This window comes from Megalobrama amblycephala, linkage group LG20 (genome assembly GCF_018812025.1).
Source record: "Megalobrama amblycephala isolate DHTTF-2021 linkage group LG20, ASM1881202v1, whole genome shotgun sequence".
Classification (NCBI taxonomy): domain Eukaryota; kingdom Metazoa; phylum Chordata; class Actinopteri; order Cypriniformes; family Xenocyprididae; genus Megalobrama; species Megalobrama amblycephala.
Window position 1 is genome coordinate 15,823,888 of NC_063063.1, and position 21,744 is coordinate 15,845,631.

General features: G+C 38.1%; 1 protein-coding gene across 1 annotated transcript in view; it reads right to left on the reverse strand.

Annotated features, from left to right (window-relative positions):
* The window catches only part of odad2 (outer dynein arm docking complex subunit 2), an 80,090-nt gene that overhangs the window by 13,257 nt on the left and 45,089 nt on the right, over nucleotides 1-21,744 (reverse strand). The window contains 7 exon segments of the mRNA XM_048171093.1: nucleotides 2,592-2,706; nucleotides 5,565-5,807; nucleotides 11,958-12,112; nucleotides 12,288-12,398; nucleotides 13,868-14,101; nucleotides 14,960-15,169; nucleotides 16,665-16,811. Of these exon segments, the coding sequence (XP_048027050.1) occupies nucleotides 2,592-2,706; nucleotides 5,565-5,807; nucleotides 11,958-12,112; nucleotides 12,288-12,398; nucleotides 13,868-14,101; nucleotides 14,960-15,169; nucleotides 16,665-16,811 (1,215 nt within the window).

The following is a 21,744-nucleotide window of genomic DNA, read 5'->3' on the forward strand; positions in this document are numbered from 1 at the left end:
TTTTAAAGATGTTTTTATCTAAAGCAACAAAAAAGATCTGGTGTTGCCTCACATCTTGTTGTCTTGTTGTGCTTGAACATACCGTAAATACTACAGTCAACGGCCAATTCTCACGTACATTCTGCACCTGTTTGCGTGGAAATAACTGTCTATACCAGCATGTGGCAGTAGTTTGTATTCATTATTCAAAGCAGCGTTTGACAATTTTTCAATGACAAAATGCAGCCATTTCAGTAGGAATCCACAGGAACTGTAATTTGGTATGAGAGTGAAAGGTTTCCCGACACAGATTTCGCAATGGGCTCAAGTTGGTCACATGGATTTACTGTGTTGACCAACATAAATGTGCTTGGTTTGAAAGTGATGCTTGAGCTGTGCACTACACTACTGACAATAAACAATGAACCTTTTTTGCTGCAAAATTTCGCCAAAATTGCTAATATAACCACACTTTGATTCTTTGGGATAATTAAGCACAGTCCTCATTAAAGCAGACAGCACTACATGCTACATGCCGAACATCCTCTGTTAGTAAAGAAACAAAGCACAATCATACAGTAGCTCATAATCACTAGAGGATTCATAGTAAGTACCAGCTGTGAGTGCTGGTAGGGATTTTGAAGCCCCCAGATGTGGTTCCTCAAGCATGATTCTCATAAATCTGGTCCTGGAGCTGCTAACTCAATCCACATGGGGCTTTATCTAAATAACTGCTGCTGTGAGGCTGATCAGGTTCCCAGCATGGATGGGTACATAATTTCACATAGTCCTTGCCACTAACCCTCACTCTCTCTAAACCCCTAAACCCTTCTCTCTCTAAATGTGCACGACAAGGGCTACTGAACCATTGCAATACATGAAGTGAACCTGCATTGTTTTTAGCCGCACATCACAGCCAGGGGGCTACATAGAGGAATACAAAAATATGAAATTCTTGCAGAGAAGCAGAAAACGGTTTAGACAAAAAATAAACATACATTACATAATGTTCTTTTATTTGTAACTGTGCTGATAATCTACAGGAACAATGATGCATTTGTGTTAATGCGTTACACAAGAGGCTCAGGAAAGCAGACTTGTTCTGTGCCAGCTATGAGATTTAATCTATATATAGATGCTTTGTTAGCATCTCTTGTTCTTCGTGTTCCTGAAGTATCGATACCACAATGGAATTAAATCTTGTCTATCGATGTTGTCTCTAAGTTTTATGCAAATTACATTGCTTCTAGTGAGTTTTAGAGAGTGGTCCATACACTAATGAATTCTCTTAAAGGTGCAATATGTAATATTTTTTGCAGTAAAATATCCAAAAACCACTAGGCCAGTGTTATATATTTTGTTTACTTGAGTACTTAAAATATCCCAAATGTTTCCAACTATTTGTAAATCGTGAGAAAACTGCAATTTTAACAAAGGCTCCGGGACGTGTGAGGAGTCAGCTGTCAATTGCGTCATACCCGCGTTACCCTCTAGTTTCTGGTTTTATTTTTATTTTATAGAAACCATGGAAACACCAAAGAGGCTTTAAAATAGCTCAACACGTTTAGTCTTATTGTTTAAATCAATTTTCTTTTTCAAGTACCATGCTTTACCATGCCTCAGAGAAAAACACTATTTTGTCAAATAGCTAACATAGCATAATCAGATGCAGCTTTATTTTTTATTTACAGTAATACATAATTTTCTCCATCATACAATACATTTTAAAATTAATTGCATGGCATTTATCAACACAAGCCATATATTCTAAAATCAATCTAGTTTACTGCAGTGTGCAACAAGTGTCTCACAGCAGCCGCCGGGCGAACGCACAGAGTAACGTTATTACATTTTCAACACTCTCTAATGTATCTAATATGATAAACAGAGCTGCGTTACCTCATACTCATGACCGGAATAGCAGAAGCAGCACTGGCAACTGTGGCATAATAAAAGTTCCGCTGCTCTTGAGGCATGTGTTGCCCAATCGCTCCAGCGGCCTCGTTCAGCTCCCACAACACTCTGTCCTGCTCTGCTTCATACTACAGTAACTTTAATAATCGCATCCATGAACATGGTTTCTTCTTGACTCCAATTCCAATTCTTTTGCGCCGTCCATTGAGGTGGAGACCACATGTCCCAAGATTCCGCTCTTGGCGTCATCAAGCTACGCATTTGTTTTGAATAGGCTTCTAGCGACCTCTAGCGGACAAAATTATTACATATTGTACCTTTAACTATCCAACAAAAAATTGGGCATCGCTACTCAGGATTTTTTCGGTCATCAATTCTTTCCACCTTGTGTATGTAGTAGAGACGTTTATGCTTGTTTTTTGTCATTATTAGTCTTTCTGTCTTCTGGTTTCTGACCTTTTTCGGCCATACAGGTACTAATTCTCCCATTGCCTCCACTGGTATAGCACGATACTAAGTGTGTTCTACCGTTTAATTTTCACACTTGGCATCACCAAACTACACTATGCTACTAGCGTATCAACAACGGCGACAGCCAATAATATGAGGTTTCTCTCCTACAGTATGTTTAGTGAAACACTGCGGGTATGAACAGAGGAAAATTAACCTGTTTTGAAACTGGGAATAATTAAATGTACCTTTGCATTTTCAATGCAGGGGCAGATGGCCCAGGCAGCACTGGCCTGAACTTCTGGACTGGGGTTCTTCAGCAAAGACCAAAGAAGACGTACGCCATCAAGTTGATCGATGATCCTGAGAGAGAAGAATAACAACTTGTCACTTCTGGATACTGAGATGTCACACCAAGCATACAACAAACTAGTTTACAACGCAGTGTGCAGTGTAAGCTCATGCATTTACTCCAACATGTTTATATGTCTGTTTTTCCCAGGGTTCAGTTTGGCTCTTGCAGCAGACTATCCCTCCTGGTGTGACGATGAAAACATTCCAGTAGCAGATCACAAAGCTGCTCAGCATGGCTTTCCCATCACAACCCACCTGCTCAGTCCCTTATGCTGGTACCCCCTGCTCACCTTCCAAACCTTCCAACAACTCCATTCGAACATGTTCACATCAGCCTGCCCGAAAGCTGACCCGTACAATTCTTTTAGGAGGTCCGTGCAGATATTTATAGTGAACTGTGGACAAACACACACATTCACACACACTTGCACAGAACGCAACGTTTAACTCTGTTCCTGACGGCGACTCGGAGGAGGAAAAAACCCCAGAGAAAGTCAGTTTTCCAAGTCAAACATTCTCAGAGACAAGTCTTTCTATATTTCACTGCTTCTGAGTGAGGTTTACTTAAGAACAGGCTGTATTTCATGCTGCGGATATGATTCTACTAAAGGATGTAGTCAGGCTCTGGGAAGCATGGGAAAATGACTCTTCAGTGCGGTCCGTTTGTCAGGTATAAATAACATGTAACCTGTTTCCCATGTGTGCATCCAGCGACAAGGCCGACATTCAATGCTGTCATAATTGCTAAACCACGCTGCAAAGGGAGGTGCTAGTGAACGGAGGTTGGGCCAAGCGCTGGTCAAAACCATCTCAACACAAACCGTACCCCATCCTCATAATAAATCAGTTTGAGAAGCATGATAACAGGGAGAGGCCCACGCGATCCTGAGAGGCCACTAAATCCTTCAAGAGTAGGACATAATCCTGCACTTGAACAGGTAAGATGCACTCAACACTACAGCAGTAGGATGTACTTAGAAATCAGTCCGTAGGCTGGTGAAGCAGTGGAAGTTCACAGTTTGGGATCTGTGCACCAAATCCAACAATGGAAGATTGATTTGGAATGAATTTGATAAATAAAGATCAAATATTTCAATAAATGATTTTGAAAAGGCAATTAGTGTGTTTTCAAACTGACCAATAATTTTGAGATGTGGAGGGCAGACCATCATGTATACTTTGTACTGGTCTTGATTTGAGAAACAGGCCTGAACATGCTGCTCTACAAAAGAAAACAATTATCAAATACAAGCCATGCTAATAGCTTTGCAGACTACTCTGCTTAATTCTCAAAATAAACCATCAACATGGAACACAAAGGAATGAAAACACATCCAAAAAAGACTCTCTTTACAACTACAAGGAAATTAAAACAAAAAGACGAATCTTAAATTTAGATTCCATGAGAAAACATGTTCTTCAAGAGCACAGATCTTCAGCACTGAAGTTCTTGGTCACTCAAATAGTTAAATGAAATGAATGACCTTATTTCTTCAAAAACAGGCTTTGTGGACTTTTACTACACCACTGTGGTTGCTCACATCCATAAACGTATTAATCTTTCAGACAAAGGCTGTGTGAGTTTGGGTGCCGAAGAGAAGGGGAACAAAACGCTCTTCATTTGTGTCCAGCCTTAATTAAGAAGGGGACTGCAGTCTATAACAGTCTTGTAAAAGCAATGAGAGTCAGATGTGCTAAATATACAAAAAGACCAATACTCAAATCTCTGTGAATGTGTGAATTACACTGCAGTTTTGTGCTTTGCATATATTTAAGACAATAATACTTTTTTTCTGTTTGTTAACCATATGCCACCTCTAGGGCTGAGTATTGATATAGATTTCCTGATTTGAATCCAATTCACAAGCTTTCAATTCATTTTCGAATTTGATCGATTTGAAGAAAGAGATACTGATTCAATTCCAATTGAATTCAGATTCCTTTGGGTGCGTTTAATTTATAATGTTGGCTTATATATGCAAGGAATTCTACAAGTAAATTATACAATTAGTCAATTAGTCCTTTTTTTCAGGAAACATACATAGTACATACTGTACTATTCATACACTGCGTGTTTTTCATTCACAAAAGAGAGCTGGTTCATAACACTTATTTGTTAGCCAATTGGAATACATTTGTTGCATCGTATGTTTGTTTTTGTTGGATGCAGCCTGAGAGAGAAACTCAACAGAAAGATGTTTCTTGCTATTATTTCACAGTACACAGTCTTTTTATTGCATGTCACTCAGTACAGTATAGTCAAGTGCACAGAGTGAAAAGTTGAAAATGACATTCTGTATACTCATCTGTGCTTATGCTCTCCTGCCTGTTTCTGTTTAGCAAGTCCAAATGGCCGTTGTCAGAAGTGCTTTTCAGCTTATACAAACTGACCGCATTGAGACAATAAAAGGCCTCCACCCCGGCCACAGCTATGAGTCTCACAGCAGGTAGAGTAAACACAGAGCTTTGGGCCCTGTAATTACGGCACCAGGGCTAAGGGCTCTCGCCCTGCATGTGTGGAGCGTGGAGCCTGTTCAAACTGCACAACCCTGGGCCTGTTGGATCTGCTGCAGAAGCGGTGAACATGAAATCTTTTACAGAGAACAAGAACAATGCCTTGTCATCCTAAACCAAGCCAATGGCAACAGTGAGAGGGATTACAGGGCCAAGGTTGGACACTGTGAGCATTGTCAGCTGTTGGATTGTTTCAGGACAACTGTTTTGGATCCAGGTTAATTAGGTAATAGAAAATCTGTGAAAATTGTCTGAAAATCTGTCATAATTATACAGTACCGAGCGTTCTTATTTGAATTGCAAAGGACATATTTAAGAGTGCTGTAAATTTACAAATCAAAGGTAAGACTTACGCCATGTTCTCAGGGTCAGCAGCACAGGCTCCCACGGCCCTTGTGACGTTGACTAGAAGGGCCTGGTTGGTACCAGTGAGTAGGTTGACCAAAGGCTTGATACCACCGCTCTTGCGGATGATGGCAAGGTTCTCTGATTTTTGGGCACATTCTCCCAGAGCCCCCACTACATTAACAAGTACCTCTTCCGGTTGGTCTGTGAGCAGACGTACCAGAATCTCCAGTGCCTTATACTCCTGAAACCTGGGGGAAAGAAAGAGAAAGAGAGAGTGAGCAAGAAACGATTACTTGTATGCAAAAGCCCAAGCCCAAGAAAATGGTGCATACATAATTTCCAATCAAAAACAAATACAAGGACTCAATATACCAAGGCATCTATTGGTTATTTGCAAGAAAAATACCTTTTCGTGTTGCTTCCACAAAATGACACTGTAAAAAATGACCGTGATTTTAACAGTAAAAGACTGTAAAAATGCTGCGGTGAAAAACTGTCAATTGGTTTACAGAAAGTTTCCGTACTGTATACGGTGAATAACTGTAATAGATCTAACGGTACATTTAATGTAATTTTACGGTAAAATACCATTAAATTCACAGTTTTTGGAAGTGAAAAATAACAATTCATTGTAAAATTTACAGTGAAAAACCGTAAATTGACATTCCCATAATTCCCTGCGTGACACTTCACATTTGATATATTTTCGTTGAAATAACTCTGTTTCTTCTTAGTTTTTCTAATTTTTTTCTAATCAGTTATGTACATTAGGGTTTTATGTTACATCTAATGTTGTTAAATTAATGTTTATTGCATTTTTAAAATTTCATCCATGTTACCATGATGGTGTTTAGTGTGTGTGTGTGCATGACACTGTGTGCACCTTCTATATATTAGTATTGTCCTCCTCAGCTTGTGGAAAAGCTGTTTGTGATGAACTTTGATTCATCACGTGACTCTTATCTCCACTGTGTTTGGTGACTGTCAGTGTATTATAAAAGGTACAAAACAGATATTAGTTTTTCATTAGGTTGGTAAATTAACATTATATCAGTTAATGAAATACGTTATTTTACCGTAAATTTAACAGATTTTTTTTTACGTTGCTACTGTATTTTTTACGGTAAAGTTCTGGCAACCACAGCTGCTGTTTTTTTACCGTAAATTTTACTGGGATTTTTTTTACAGTGCACATTCCTTTTGTGAACACGCTTGTAATCTCAAATCTTACAATTGCAGCTGTTGAATAAAGTTTAGTAATGAATAGTGAGTTTTACCCCTGTGTGTTTCAATTGTTTGCTTTAAAATGTAGTATCTGATAAGGCTAAATCCAAGTCCATGAAAAAGAACAAGTTGTGTCTATATATTGCTCTCAAGGACCTTTCTTCATTGGACACAAAAACATGAAATAGTTTGTTTATAATTAGATGAAACATTTTTTTTCCATCATGCAATGGATTGTAAAAACATGAAGACTCAAAACCATAAATAGCAACAGGAAGTATTTGTAAGGGCTGTGGATATCTGGGAGAAGAATAAATCCGGTGATGTTATATTGCCACAACATTTCCCACGCTGCTCGCAATATGCATTTATGCTCAATGACCACATTTTCTGGTTTGGAGCAAGACAACATGAGCTTTTGGTGCGATTCTGGCCTTGTTTGCCAAGTAGTGGTAAACTACAGTAAACATTTAAAAGGCATATAATGTGGTTACAGGGAGCCTCAACTAATCTCTGATGTACGGTTAAGCTATATGGCTGTTTTTATTCACAGTTACGGTTTCTGGCTAAGCAGCCCTGATGCCCATTGGAAAGAGTGTCCAAGGTCACTTGGCTCTCAACCAACATTTTCTCGAGAGTAAATTTAAAGAACAGCAGCCAAAATTAGCTCAGACTTTATTAAAAAAAAGAAAAAAAAAAAAGGTCAGAAATAAGGCCAAGTCTATGTGAAAAACATAGCATGTAAAACAGAGATGCCATCAGAGAAATGTTATCAGTATGCTAACATTAAAGTTGTGGAGTAATTACATGTTACCTCTGATAAATGGACTGTGGGTGTTGTCTATTTTTGTAAAGCCAACACCGACCTGCCAAATAACCATGCCAAGAGAAACAACATGAAACAGCACCGATCAGTCGCTACCGCAAAACGAAGGTTAAAGAGTGAGCATGCACCGTTTTAGAGCTCCTAATGGCATCCCAAATGCTCCCATCGACTCTTTGATTAATAGTTTAGAATTTTCTTTGCGAAGCACAGGTTGTAATGTTATGGTTGTAAGAAAGGATATTTTATGTGGGTTGCTAAGGAAAGACTAGACAGAAAATTTTTAGATTTGTAGGTGAAGAGTAAAACCCAAAACAATTGACCCTTTGCTAAGCCCCACCTTAAAAACATTCCAGCATTAGCAACAGTTGCCATCTCCCATTTTCTCAGACAAGCATTTATTCTTTTCTAATGTAAATTTACGGAGATAAACTGTGTTTAGATATAGTTTTAAATGAAATTTTGTATTGTTATCAGTTCTAATCCCTTTCAAACAAGGCTTTTCTCATTAGGAAATTAGTGGTGATGCACCAAAATTAATTTTTTAATGAAACACCGAAACCAAAATTAAAGTTTTCATTTAGCCAAAAATTAAATTTGGATATTTGAATATGGTATGCAGTTCAGAGTATCGTGTCGTATTATCTAAGTTCTTCAGCAATGAGCCGCCTCTCGATATTTCAGTCGAACAAATGTTGTTATTTTTTTTTTTTTTGCAATTTCAGATGAATATTCATCACTAGAAATGAATGCATAATTAAGCATTTAGTGCATTCTTAGCAGAAAAATAATAGATTACTGTGATCTTGCAATAAAAGCTCTATATGAGTAAAAACTCCAGTGAATATCCCCTTTTGTGTATAATTATATTAAGGTTATGATTATAATCATTCTAAAATTTTTCTTGTTATAATATAACCATTTTAATTTTATGCATCATTAATCAGCTAAATGGTTAACATGTGCCTTTTCCCAGCATATTTGTGGAGGTCTCACATTCTGTTCAGGCACGGCCACCTTCTAAAAGCCCCTTCAACCCAGCCCTGAACCCCTCTCGCTGCTGGACTCGCATGGCCAGCCCTCTCATCAGCCACACAAAGACATGCTGTCTTGCTGCTGGCAACACCAGGACTCTCAGCTTGTGTGCTTTCAATGGAGAAAAATAAGGACGAAAAGCACCTCAAAATTATGACCACTGTAAAATACATTCTAAAATGATTTTTGCCTTAAAACGCCAGGCTGGGATTGTTTCTGAAATGGCACATTGCACTTACACCAAGACCAGATGGATCGAGAAAACATTCCCTGGTAAATGCTCACTGACCTGGAGCTCCCCTACTCCGACAGATTTAATTTTCATAAATGGTTGGTTGTTTTATTCCAAATGTTGTGTTTGACCTTGATGATGTACAAAAAAAAAAAACCAAAAAACACATTGCAATAAAACCAGTTCTTTCTTCATGTCCAAGTATGCATTAAATATTCTGCCAGAAACACAGTGATTTTCTATACAGCTGACATCTAAAACGTTCAACCAGCCACCTGTGCAAGTGAACACAGGCACAATACAGACTATAATAAATAGGTGTAATTTGCGGGTGGGACGGGTGGTTTCATGTCCCCACCACTTTTAGCCAAAGTTGATTTTGTCCTCACCACAGAAAGGTTTACAAGGCAAAGAAAAAGCACCTCCAATCCATCGTTCTTCATAACTTAATTCAAACATATAAAACACATATATTTGTGCTGACCAGACAGACCTGATACTTATACCTTGTCACACATATTGGGATTTATAAACAATAAACAGCACAAGTATGTGCGCAGCGCCACTCAAGGTCCCCGCCGCTTTTTAAGACAAAATAATACCAATGCTATAATATGAAAATAACTGTCGAAAAGGACTTGTGTAACTATTTAGTTTGGCACATCCAGCACAAAATGAATATTTATTATGTTCTGGATAAAGATAAAGAGTTGATATGATAACTAACATAATGATACAAAGGAACAGATTCTGCATAAAATATAATGAAAAAAGTTATGATAAAAATAGGATTCATTTTTGAAAGAATCATAAGTATTAAGACCCAAGAACAATAACTACAATGATACTATAATGATTAATATATTAATGTCAGATGGGTTCTGATTGGCTGTCATTGTTTTTATTGTTCATCACCTGGGGGGAAAAAACTGAAAGTGATTCCAACAATATTGTTCCTTTTCTTTCTCTAGAACGATTTTTATAATCTTTATGGTTATAGTTATCATTTTTGCTGCGTTAACGGGCCTTTATACATCATTAGTGTTAACAAACTTTGTTTACTGGCTTGTTTAATCTCTCTTTTTTAGCACAAGTTTCATTGAGGCTTCTTCAGAGGTAGTACCATGGCCCTAATCTTAACAACTAAATGTTTTCACGGAGCATTACTTTTCATGGAGGACACTTATTTGGCTAATGGGACATTAAACGAATTGAATGAGGCATGGGGCACCTGCCTCTAGTTTCAGCAAACTAAGCCTGATGTAAACGCAGGATGAGCTTTTGTCAGTTTTGACTTATGAGGTGGAGAGAGAGTGGCCTTACTGCTACTGGGCCATTTCAGACACAAGCCTCCCTCTGAATTCCTCTTTCAATACTATTCTATTTGCGACTGGTGTGGGGCCAGACAGTAGATCCTTCTACAGATCCTAGTCTATAACAATCCCATAAAATAAAAAAAAGCTCTTATCATAAACTAAAAATGTAAATTCATCAGCTCCTTGGCCTCAAACTTGTGAAAATAACACCTGATAATTTATAGAAAGGTAATGGTGGAATTAAATAATGCATTTTTGAGTCCCCAAACGCATACTGCGAAGCAAAGTAATATGTGTAAATCACTTTTATATGAGAGTGCTTGTGTGACAGAACGGGCAAGCCAGATGAAGATTCCAAGGTTTTTCGTATTTATAGGGGAAAATGACTGGCTTAAAAGACATCAGCCGCCAGAAAAATTACACCAGGAAAGCCTCCAGGACGGTCATCATCTTCGCTGAGCTAAGTGACGTTGGAATAAGGCCAGCATGCTTTACATGACAAACGATTTAAGAGTCTTTCAGCTTACACTCCTGATTATTACAGCACGACTGTTTCAGAGACGCATTCCACATCTCCCACAGCCCACTTGCTGCACTAATGGAGCAACGGCCTCGACTAACACATCACGGGCGTCTATAAAATCAACACTTTACTTCATCTTTTGTTAGCGGTGTGGGTGAAAGAACAATTTGCATTCCTTCAGCAAAAAGTCATCATAAAAGATCAGAGCTCATTGACAGAGTTTATAAAAACTTTTGCTCTCTCTTCAAATAATCACTTCTGTAGCTGCACTCAGCGCAGACTCAGATGGACAATGGTTGACAGCTCTGAGCCATGGAAAATCTGAGTGTTAGAAGTGAACAAATGAGACATCTCTTAAAAATGAAGGCTGTATTTGATTGCACATCCTCTGTCCTTCTCCCAACCAGACCCCTTTGTGGTACACGATTTGGCCAAATCTGGAGCCAATTACGCATTTCACATTGACTTGACTCCTCATAGTCTAAAGATTCATATGCCACATTGAGATCAGGAGATCTAGTTGACCACACGATGAAATTTTGATTTTTAGGAATGGAATATTATTTTTAAAATGAACAAAATCTTGGTAATTTGTTTTTTCAAAACAACCTTTCTTTTAAATCTGCTATCTGCAAGATAAAACTCACGAAGAAACTAATAAGAAATGCTAAACAAAAAATCTATTCTTATCTGTGATAAACTTATTAAAGGGGATCTATAATGCCCCTTTCACAAGATGTAATATACGTTTCTGGTGTCCCCAGAATGTGTCTGTGACGTTTCAGCTCAAAATACCCCACAGATCATTTATTATAGCTTGTCAAATTTGCCCCTATTTGGGTGTGAAGCAAAAACACGCCATTTTTGTGTGTGTCCCTTTAAATGCAAATGAGCTGCTGCTCCTCTGCCCCCTTTCCAAAGAGGGTGGAACTTTAACAGCTCACGCTTCGGCAGCCCAACAACAACAAAGCTGGAGAATCTCACGCAGCCAAAATGACGATTGTCAGTAACAGTGTTCAGCCTTACATTGTTCAAACTGGAGTGAGACACTGATGGAGAGACTCAGGAGGAAGTTACAACTTTTAGAATGAAACAGGACGTTTCTGAATGTATGTAGTTGCTGTGGAGTTGATTCAACTCATCGACTAGCATGTGCTGTTGTTCTGAGAGGAAAACTGTCACAATTTCTCAGAAAAATTAAAGAAATGTTTTTGCAGAAGCTCTGTAGTTACATGATGCACATACTTAGCAACATTTTCCATGCTGATGGAACATTTCCAGATGGCTCCAGTTGTGGCGGCCAGTAACTGCTTGTTTTCAGCTTGGTTGAGCAACACGACCAGTGGCTTCAGTCCGCCGTACTGCCGCACCAGATCACGGGTATGTTTATCTTCTGCACACTAAAACAGGAATGAAGCCAGACACACATAGAACGATTTAAGCAGCATCGAGATGTACACTGTGTTGTGACAGTCAAAGCCAGGACTAAATTAGTATGCCATTTCATTTTTACCTCAACCTCACCCCTTTTATACATCGCCAAAGAAAAGTGTAGTTGAGAGTGTACGGCCGTACCTTAAAGATAGCGCTGGCACAGTGCATTTGGAGCTCCTGGTTGTCACAGCTGAGGTTCTTCACCAGATCCTCAATCATGCCCTCAGTCTGTATAGCAATTCTGTAGCTCTTCTGCCAACACAAACATGCAGAATGACTTTCTATGCTGAACACCTACTGTAAAAACCACTCTGCCTTGCCAAACAACACTGCGTGCAGCGACATAGCGCTTATTTCATCCTAGGGTTTCTTGCGTCTGGCATCATACAGTCATTCACATCTTCAAACTGGTCCTTTAATAGAAACAATCTGCCAGTCAAAAGTAAGGTTTCATGAACAGCATGCTATTTTCAGCCATACTTTGCACTAAGTGTCCTTATATAGAGTGGCTTTTGCATTATGTTTCACAATACTTTGTAAATATTCTTTATTGTATTTAGTAGTATTTACATTTCCATGGCATAGGTAAGGGTAAGACTTTTTAACCACATCAGGGCTGCATTTATTTGACCAAAAATACAGTAAAAACTGTAAAATTTAAAATAACTGTTTTCTATTTTAATACATTTTAAAATGTAATTTATTCCTGTGATGGCAAAGGTGAATTTTCAGTCTTCTGTGTCACATGAGCCTTCAGAAATCAATCTAATATGCTGATTTGGTGCTTGTTTCTTATTATTCCATTTTATTATTAATAATTTCTTATTATCAATGTTGAAAACAGTTGTGCTGCTTAATATTTTTGTGGAAACCATGACATTTTAATAGCAGCATTTATCTGGCTTAGAATTATTTTTGTAATATTATAAATGTCTTTACTGTCACTTTTGATCAATTTAATGCATCTTTCATTAAAATCCATGAAAGAAGTATAAATTTCTTTCAAAATGACTTTTGAATAGTGGTGTACTTTTTTTTAAAAAGTAACTTTTTAATGAAACAGTTAGTGAAACATAAATACTTTAAAAAGTACATATTTTAAGAATAAAATTATTTTTCTAAATTATATAAGAATATTTTGTATTCCCAAAAACTTTTCTTAGGATTGTTCTTAAGACATAATTTAAGAAGTATTCATATTCCTGAAAAGAATGAAAATCATCGTAAATAACTTCTTAACATTAGGATAACCTCCAACCTGTTTAAATCCCCAAAAGTAAGATGTTTAATGAAATTATTGGGTTTCAAATATTAAACATTACAACATAACGCTAGCTACATATAATACATATTAATAATACCACGAATGTGGACAAGTACTCTGAAGTGACTATTTTAATGCATGTATTATAATATATAAGGTAATCTGCAGGCAGTGCAAAAGGACAGGCTTTGAGGTGTTTTTCATTTGGCGAGTCTTCAGCAATACCCGCCTTTCAATCAAGTAACACCAAAGTACTTAAGAAAAAAATGAAGATGTTCTTAAGAAAATATCTGAGAAATTTTTAAGAATTTTGCACTTAGGAACATTCTTACGAACTTCCTATAATTTTCTTAACTTCTTTCTTGAGAAGATTTTCGTGAACCCAGCCTGGATTTTTGCAATAGGGTATTCAAAACTCATATTCTAAAATTGACTAATTTTAACAGTTTGAGCAAACCTCAGAAGCGCACTCCTGCAATGTTCCCACCACAGGGATGAGCATGTTCTTCTGCGGTGATTTGAGCAGCCGAGCGAGCAGAGGGATTCCCCCAGCCCGGCGGATGGCTTCCTTGTTCCAGGTGCTCTTGCTGCAGCTCCATAGAGCCAGAGCCCCACAACGCGCCACCTCCACGTCCCTCTCCTGCTCCTTACTCAGAGACACACCATCAGGAACGCAGTCCAACAACTCCACCTGCCAGAAACAACTTCAGCTTGTTGCCTCATCTTAAAGCACTTTCCTGTGCTTGAACTTTGTAACAATGTAATAGATTTGTCACTTTGCCTCACATGATATCATGATAACATAACATTTCTATTCCTTATGATCATTTATACTGTTTCATTTCACTCTGCATTAAGGCAGAAGAGTCGTGTCATACGAAAACGAGTATGAATGTTATTAGTGGGGTCATGGTGTATTTTATGACATCTTCAATGCAGGATGTGGAATACAATATCCTGCCCTGAAGCTGCCAACATTCATCTAAACATTCATCATCAGCCAAAGATTGGCTGTTACTTAAGAGGGCTTGAAAATTCAGACTATGTCACACCAAAATCTACAAATGACCACATCCTTCAAAGAGTAAATTTCATGTTTCCCTGCTGTCAAGTCAGAAAGGCCACTTTAACACAGCATTACACGCGAGTGCTGTTCAGAGGTGGTCTGGGACTTTAATGTAACTAATCTATGATAGCTACATTGAGAACGTCCGAGTCTGGCCCCGAGTAAATATACAGAGCAGAGTAACACGCGAGCCCTAATCATACCGAGCGTCGCTCTGTCAATAAACACACATGCCAGGATGAGGGGGAGAACGACATTCAATCTGTTTTTACCTGCAATGTGCTCCCTTTGATGCTGGCATAGAAAATGATTGGGAGAAACAGACTTAAAGAGAGAGAGAGGAGAAATAGAGGCTGGTATATGTATGTTCAATTGCTTATCCCTCAACATTCTCCATCCTTTTGTCTCTTTTTCTTCTGCAAGTTTTTAATCAAGGCCAACCTGTTTTGACAAACGCAGAAGTGCAGACTTCATGTTTCTCACCAGTCTCTTGATGCCACCATGCTGTCGGACTGTCCTGCGGGCCCGTCTGAACTTGGCCACGTTGGCGATGGTCTCTGCAGCAAGGCACTTCAGCTCTTTGTCAGGAGAGTCCAAGATAGATACCATAGTCTGCAAACCGCCCAAATCAGCGATGGTCCGCCGAATCTGGGAGTTACAACTGATCTCCTTCAAGATCTTCAAAGAACCAATCTAACAACAAGGCAGAGTAAAGTATCCATTATAAGAATAACTGCTTCATATACCTAATGCTACATCATGTAGAAATGATTGAAATTTTTGAGTTTACAACTTGCTGGAGTTTTATGAAAGCTTCAACTTCTTTTTTGCACTCAAGAGAACAAAAAAGAATGGCAGTGGCTTTAATACATTTCTGTTTGATATGCTTTTTTATAATAGTTAGTGTTACCCTGATGCGTGTTTCAATGAACAATTCAATATTTTGGTCATTTCGACACAATATAAATGTAGAAATCAGCCACAGTGTCTCAGTATATTGTATTATAATGTGTGCATATTAGGAAGTGGCAGGGAACAGCAACTAATGGTGCTTTTCCACTGCATGGTACGGTTTAGTATGGCTCACTTTTTGGTGCTTTTCCACTGCCTGGGACGGCTTGGCATGGAACGGTACGGCTCACTTAAATAGTACCACCTCGGTGGAGGTTCCAAGCATGCCGTACCAATACTAAATGTGACGTGTAAACACTGCAGATCACTGATTGGTCAGAGAGAATTGTCACTACCAGCGTCATTGGATTTGAAACACGAGACACCAAACCCGCTTGATTTAAATAGTCAGTAACAGCCACCGCAGTATCATTTGTTCGCAAAACGACTTTAAACAACAGTCACACGCAACTTGAAAAAACAAATGGCTGTATCGTGGTCAGTAGATGAGGTGCAGACTCATTGGTAGACGAGGAGTAGAGGTGGCGCAACTATAACGATCAGTCTATAATCCTACCCACTTTGAAGCGGTACTAAACCGCAGAGGAAAAGCAAACCGAAAGTAAAGTGAGACGAGCTGTGTCGTACCAAGCTGAGCCACGTAGTGGAAAAGCGCCATAAATTATTGTCATACTAATATTAATGCTTTAATATAAAAGTACACCATCGTTAAAAACATTGGGGTTTGTATGTTTAAAAAAAAGGGGGAAAAAAAAGAAAAAGAAATATTTTACTCAGCAAGGATGCATTAAATTGATTAAAAGTGGCAGTAAAGACATTAATAACACTAAAAAAGATTTATATTTCAAATAAATGCTGTTCTTTTGAAATTTCCATTCATCAAAGAATCCTGAAAAAAAAAAAAAAAATTCCACAAAAATATTAGTCAATACCATTAAATACTGTTTCAACATTGATAATAAGAAATGTTGCCCAATCAATAAATTAGCATAATAGTATGATTTTTAAACAATCATGCGAGGCTGCTAAAAATTCAGCTTTGCCATCACAGGAATGAATTACATTTTTAAAAAAGATTTTTTAAATTGTAATAATATTTCACAATACTACTTGTTTTTACTATATTTTGATTTTTTTGAATAATGAACCATCCCCAAACTTTTGAACAGTAGTGTACATATGTAAAAATTTAAATGAAATAAAACAGATAAATAAACATTTCTCAGAGTCGAAATGGTGACTTCTGACCTAATTAACTGAATCTGGATGCACTTACTTTACATCTGATCTCATCTGTGTCAAGCAGGTTGATGAGAACCTCCAGCCCCCCCACATCTCTGATAGCCAGCTGACACATCTCCTGGACCAGGCTGAAGTCTCTCAAAGAGCACAAAACAATCACTGTGGCTGTCTGATTAGCCCCCTGTTCACACACAAAAACACATGTGCAGCAATTACATAAGGTGCTCAATCATAACCCCAGACAGATGGACAGATGATTAGAAACAGTTGTTCTTTTATGCATTTCACTCATCTAAAACATGTACAACAGAACTCCGACTGACATTAGACAGAAGATGCCCATGGTATTTGTCTGTATATGTATCTGTATAAAGGCTGTTGTGCACTCCTACATTTGCATCAAATAATTCTTGTATTTTTTGTATCAATAGCTTAATTTCTCCATGAACCCCTTTTTTCGACCCATTTCACCCACACCCCAAAATCATCATCCCTTCAAGTCTTATTTTGTTGAGCACATGTTGTGTATAAGTGTCTGGTATTGTGACTATAAACAGGGGTGGGGAAAGATCCTTTGATACAGACTACTGCTGTGCTGCGGCCTGAAACCATAGACAATGACCTAAGTTAGCAATTAAAAGAAAACAAGCTCTGAAATGTTGGAGATGATAACGGATTGGCCTTAAAAAAAAATCTGTTTTGACAGTTGCTATATACACACAGTGTTTTAGGCTGGTCGTTCCTCAGAAGTTGCCTACGCAGTGAGTACAACAAACTAAACATGTGGCAATTGTTGGGCCAAGCTCCTGATACATCTTGCGGAGATGACTGTGGTTTTGATATCATTCACGGCATGTCCTTTATCGCTGGAATGAAATAACAGAAGGGCGAGTGACAGATAAATAAAGCAGGAGATCCAGCAAAAATACTACACTATTAATCATCTTTAATCAACAAATTATGGCTTCTTTAGTGATTGCTGTTTGTTTAGGTCAAAACCACAGATCTAAGATCAGCTTTCCCCTAGAGAAAACACCAGAAACTCCACTTCCACGTGTGTTTTTAATGTGATGCCTTGTTTTTCTCCTCTCCTTTTTTTTTTTATGGAGAAGCTCTTATGAATGCAGACAAAGAGAGGCTTTTCTCTCCATGGCTGGCCTTGCGCTCAATGCAGTAGGTCCCAAAGAGGCATGTAAGCTGCTGTAATGCTGCTCGTGCAACAGACCTTTGAAACGAGACACTCAAGTCCAATCTCCTGGAAATTGAACAAACACTTCTGTTTCTTTTTCATAAAATGAGCAACCTGCCTAGCACCCTCGTTTACTAGACACAAGGTGCCTTCCAATTAACATATCTGTTCTATGCCGTTTTGTAATAGAAGTAGCGCGAGTAGTCACTTGTGAAAAAGAAGTACAGTTTAGCATAACTTTAAAAAGAGTACTTAGGGAAATAATATACTTTACAAGAATATACTTAAGTAACTGAATGCAATGTTTTCGGACACTTAAAGGGATAGTTCACCCAAAAATGAAAATTCTATCATCATTTACTCACCCTCAAGTTGTTCCAAACCTGTATAAATTTCTTGGTTCTGCTCATAGACTGTAAAAAAAATACGGACGTAGTGTCCATGACGTCACCCGTAGATTTCTGAAGAGCGTTCTTGAAGCGAAAATGCGGCCACTGCCATCTCCCGGATCACTCCTGGATAACTGAAAATGGGCAAAGAGGCGGGGCGTGGTTGGAACTGAGGTGTCTGGTTGCTGAAACCACGCCTGCCTAGCCTGACGTGATCATGTTAGCAGGCTAAAGAAGCTATCTATAGAGTGTAGACACTAAAATATTATTAAAGATAACAAGTTATATAATTTGAAAGTTCTATGGTTTACTATCTACGGCGTCTTTTTTATGATATAGATGCTCCAGCACCAGTCATTTTAATTTGTGTCGGGTGTGCAAATGATAACACGCAAAATCAAAACAGGACTCCATACCTTTTAATGAAATAGTGATCGCAAGATCAATCCAATCTGTTGCACTTGGGTAAAATGTCCATGAGCGTCCATTGAAAAACAGACAACAACACTGTTGTTTCATATTTCTTCTGAATGATCTGCTCTCCATCACCGTTCTTCAAGAAATTATGCAACCTCAGCAGCGTTTATGTTGTAAAACTGTATATGATCATATACATTAGACTCTCACAAACAAATGAGCCTGCATCCAAAGTATAATTTTTTTAAATAGTGCAGCAGTTTTAGTTATAATATCCAAGCAGTGCTGTCAGAGTTTGTGGAGTCTTGAGAGGCATATTCTCCAGCCATTGGCATAGTAAATCTCACGAACAAAACTTTTAGCCAATGCCAAGACTATCCAACAACATGTGTTCTGTTTATCTTCCGCATGTGTGCACATGTACACAGACGCACATCTGTCTCAACCATATAACCGCACAAGCCGCCATATTATTTGATAACTGTATAAAATAATCCTGAAAAAAGCACAAACACGGCAGAGATGCCAAATTCAGTGGCTGGAATTAGCTGAGGTAACGTGAGGGCTCACAGACAGCAGCAGCAAACCTGTCATTAAGGACAAAATTAGCTGTATGGATCAAAACCACAATTTGATCCAGGCTGTAAACATGTTTTTTTCTTCTGTAAAGTTGGGCATTTTAACATGGGACTTAATGGCTATGTTTACATGCACCAATTTTTGCCAATCCGAATGAACTGAATCCGATTGCAGATCTGTTTACATGTACTCTAACCATTGTAATCTGATTCAAATATCCATTTATATGTGTTTTATATACATTCCGATTAAAACTTTTGCGCACACGCTCTTCGTGTGATGTCATATCAATCACACTTGCGGAGACAACTGTGGACGTGACACCAACAGAACTCATCATTATTTTTGCCCTGTTGGCATACACATTCATAAATCAGCAAAGGTTTTACAACTAAAGACATGAACGTGAACTTGTGCACTGTGTAATGCGTGTCAACATTGCACTGTGCATGTGCCCCAGAGACTTCTGGATACGATTGAGAAAGTAGTCGGATTCAAGCGTTTACATGGTAATTTTTTGCTGATGGATCGGATAAACCACCCCTTCCAATTTGATCGAAATTTCATGGATGTGAGAACAGGTGAACATCAGATGAAAGAGAGAAACACATATAGTAGGACTAATAATGAAAAATGAAGGTAGACTTGAAAGAAAGGGGTGGGCAGATATGAAGAAACTAATGAAAGTAATGAAGGAGACAGACAAAGAGAGTGCTAAGAAGTGAGAAAAATAGTCATAGAGAGGCGGAGACAGAAAGACAGAAGAAGAAAGTAGCACATGTGTTGTCCATATTAAATGGCTGGACTAAATGTGAACCAAAACTAGCAGTGAATCCACTGCACTCTCTTGTCTTGCCACTCTCTCCATCTTCAAAGCATTTGATGGGTTAGCACTGAACCTTGTAAAAACACAAAGCTATATTTAGTACTGATACCAGGGAAAAAGAAATCCAATGTTCATATGCTTTCATTTTCTAGCAGCTTTGGGCTCAACGTGCTGTAGACATTCTTTACAAATCAGAAAACATCTGAAGGTCTTTTATTATGTCTCTGTCTCGATTCTAACGGGCCCTCAGTCTGTGGTGTGAAGAGAGATGTTCAGGACAGATGCACACACAGATAAAAGCTGTGAACATGGATGACTGACAAGTTTATCATTTGATATCACTATACACCTTACTGACATTAATATATGTCAGTATTAATATATGCCATCTTACCTCTCATATGTTACTGGACGGATATACAAAATAACCAAATATTTCTATACTCTAGAGCAAATCTCTGCTCTGAGATTGTATCATCACAAGCTGTAAACTATATTATATCGAACAGCTCTATATATAAAGATGAAGATTTTTTTAATGTTCTTCCTGGGTGTGAAACACATCAAAATGGTAATTTTCACTCCCTCTCATACAACCTTTCAAAACACACAAAGTGTCTCACAAAAGTTCAATCAATATATTGTTTTATGTGAATGAGTGGGCAGGATGATTTTCATATCATTGTGTAGTGCAGGGCTCTTCAAGTAGTTTTATTCAAGGGCCAGATTATGGAATCAAAAAGTTGAGGAGGGCCGGAAGGTTAAACATTTTTTTCGAGATGAATATATAACCTTGTAAAAAAATACCATATAAAAAGGTATTGCAGGGATTAAAAATGTTTTGCAGGACATAAAGGCATGAATTTAGTAGATAAAGTAAAACTTTTTTTCAGCGTTGCGTCATTTTACGTCACTAAAGGGAGTCGTTCGCCGAGCTCTGTGTTGACTCAGTGCAGCGCAGGTTGGTATTCAGTAGGAGCGGTCGTGAATCAGTGTTTTCGGTAGTTTTTGTATTCTATTTATCACCATCATGGTAAATTATTGTGTTTGTAGAGGTTGCACAAACTCCAGCCTGTCAGGACATTGAGTCCAGAGGTTTACTAACACGAAAAAGGACGCTGCTATCTTCCATGCCGGGTGTGTTTTGTGCAGGTGAAGAGACAGGACTTCACTTCTGCATCTGCTTCGAAAAACACGTTCATTATAGACCGGAAGAATATCATCCTCCATCATCATATGATGGAGTTCAACATTGTAATACTACTGTAAATGATTATATTAAATGAATAAACTTACACACGCGATGCTTCACCGTTTTTATTTTAATCAATTTCAACACTGATAAATACAAATTATGTACACAAATGCATACAGTCTCAAACTCACACAAAACAGTTTTGAATTATGTGCTGGTAATGTAAATACTCCAGTTTCATTCATGCCATGTATATAAACTTGACTGTAAACGTGCATTCAAGTTCACACAACTACATAATCATGGCATCATATACATCCCCACACTATCAGTGATCGGCACGGAATAAACTCATAACACAAAATTTATGAATAAAGGATAACATTACAAGAAACACATACAGTAACACTACTTATGTTCGGCCGCCGGCGGGAGACATGATCACGGATCCGTCAGAGAGATAAAACGTGAATGGTGCACCGTAAGTCTTTTTTTTAATCTTTTTTTTTTTTTTACATT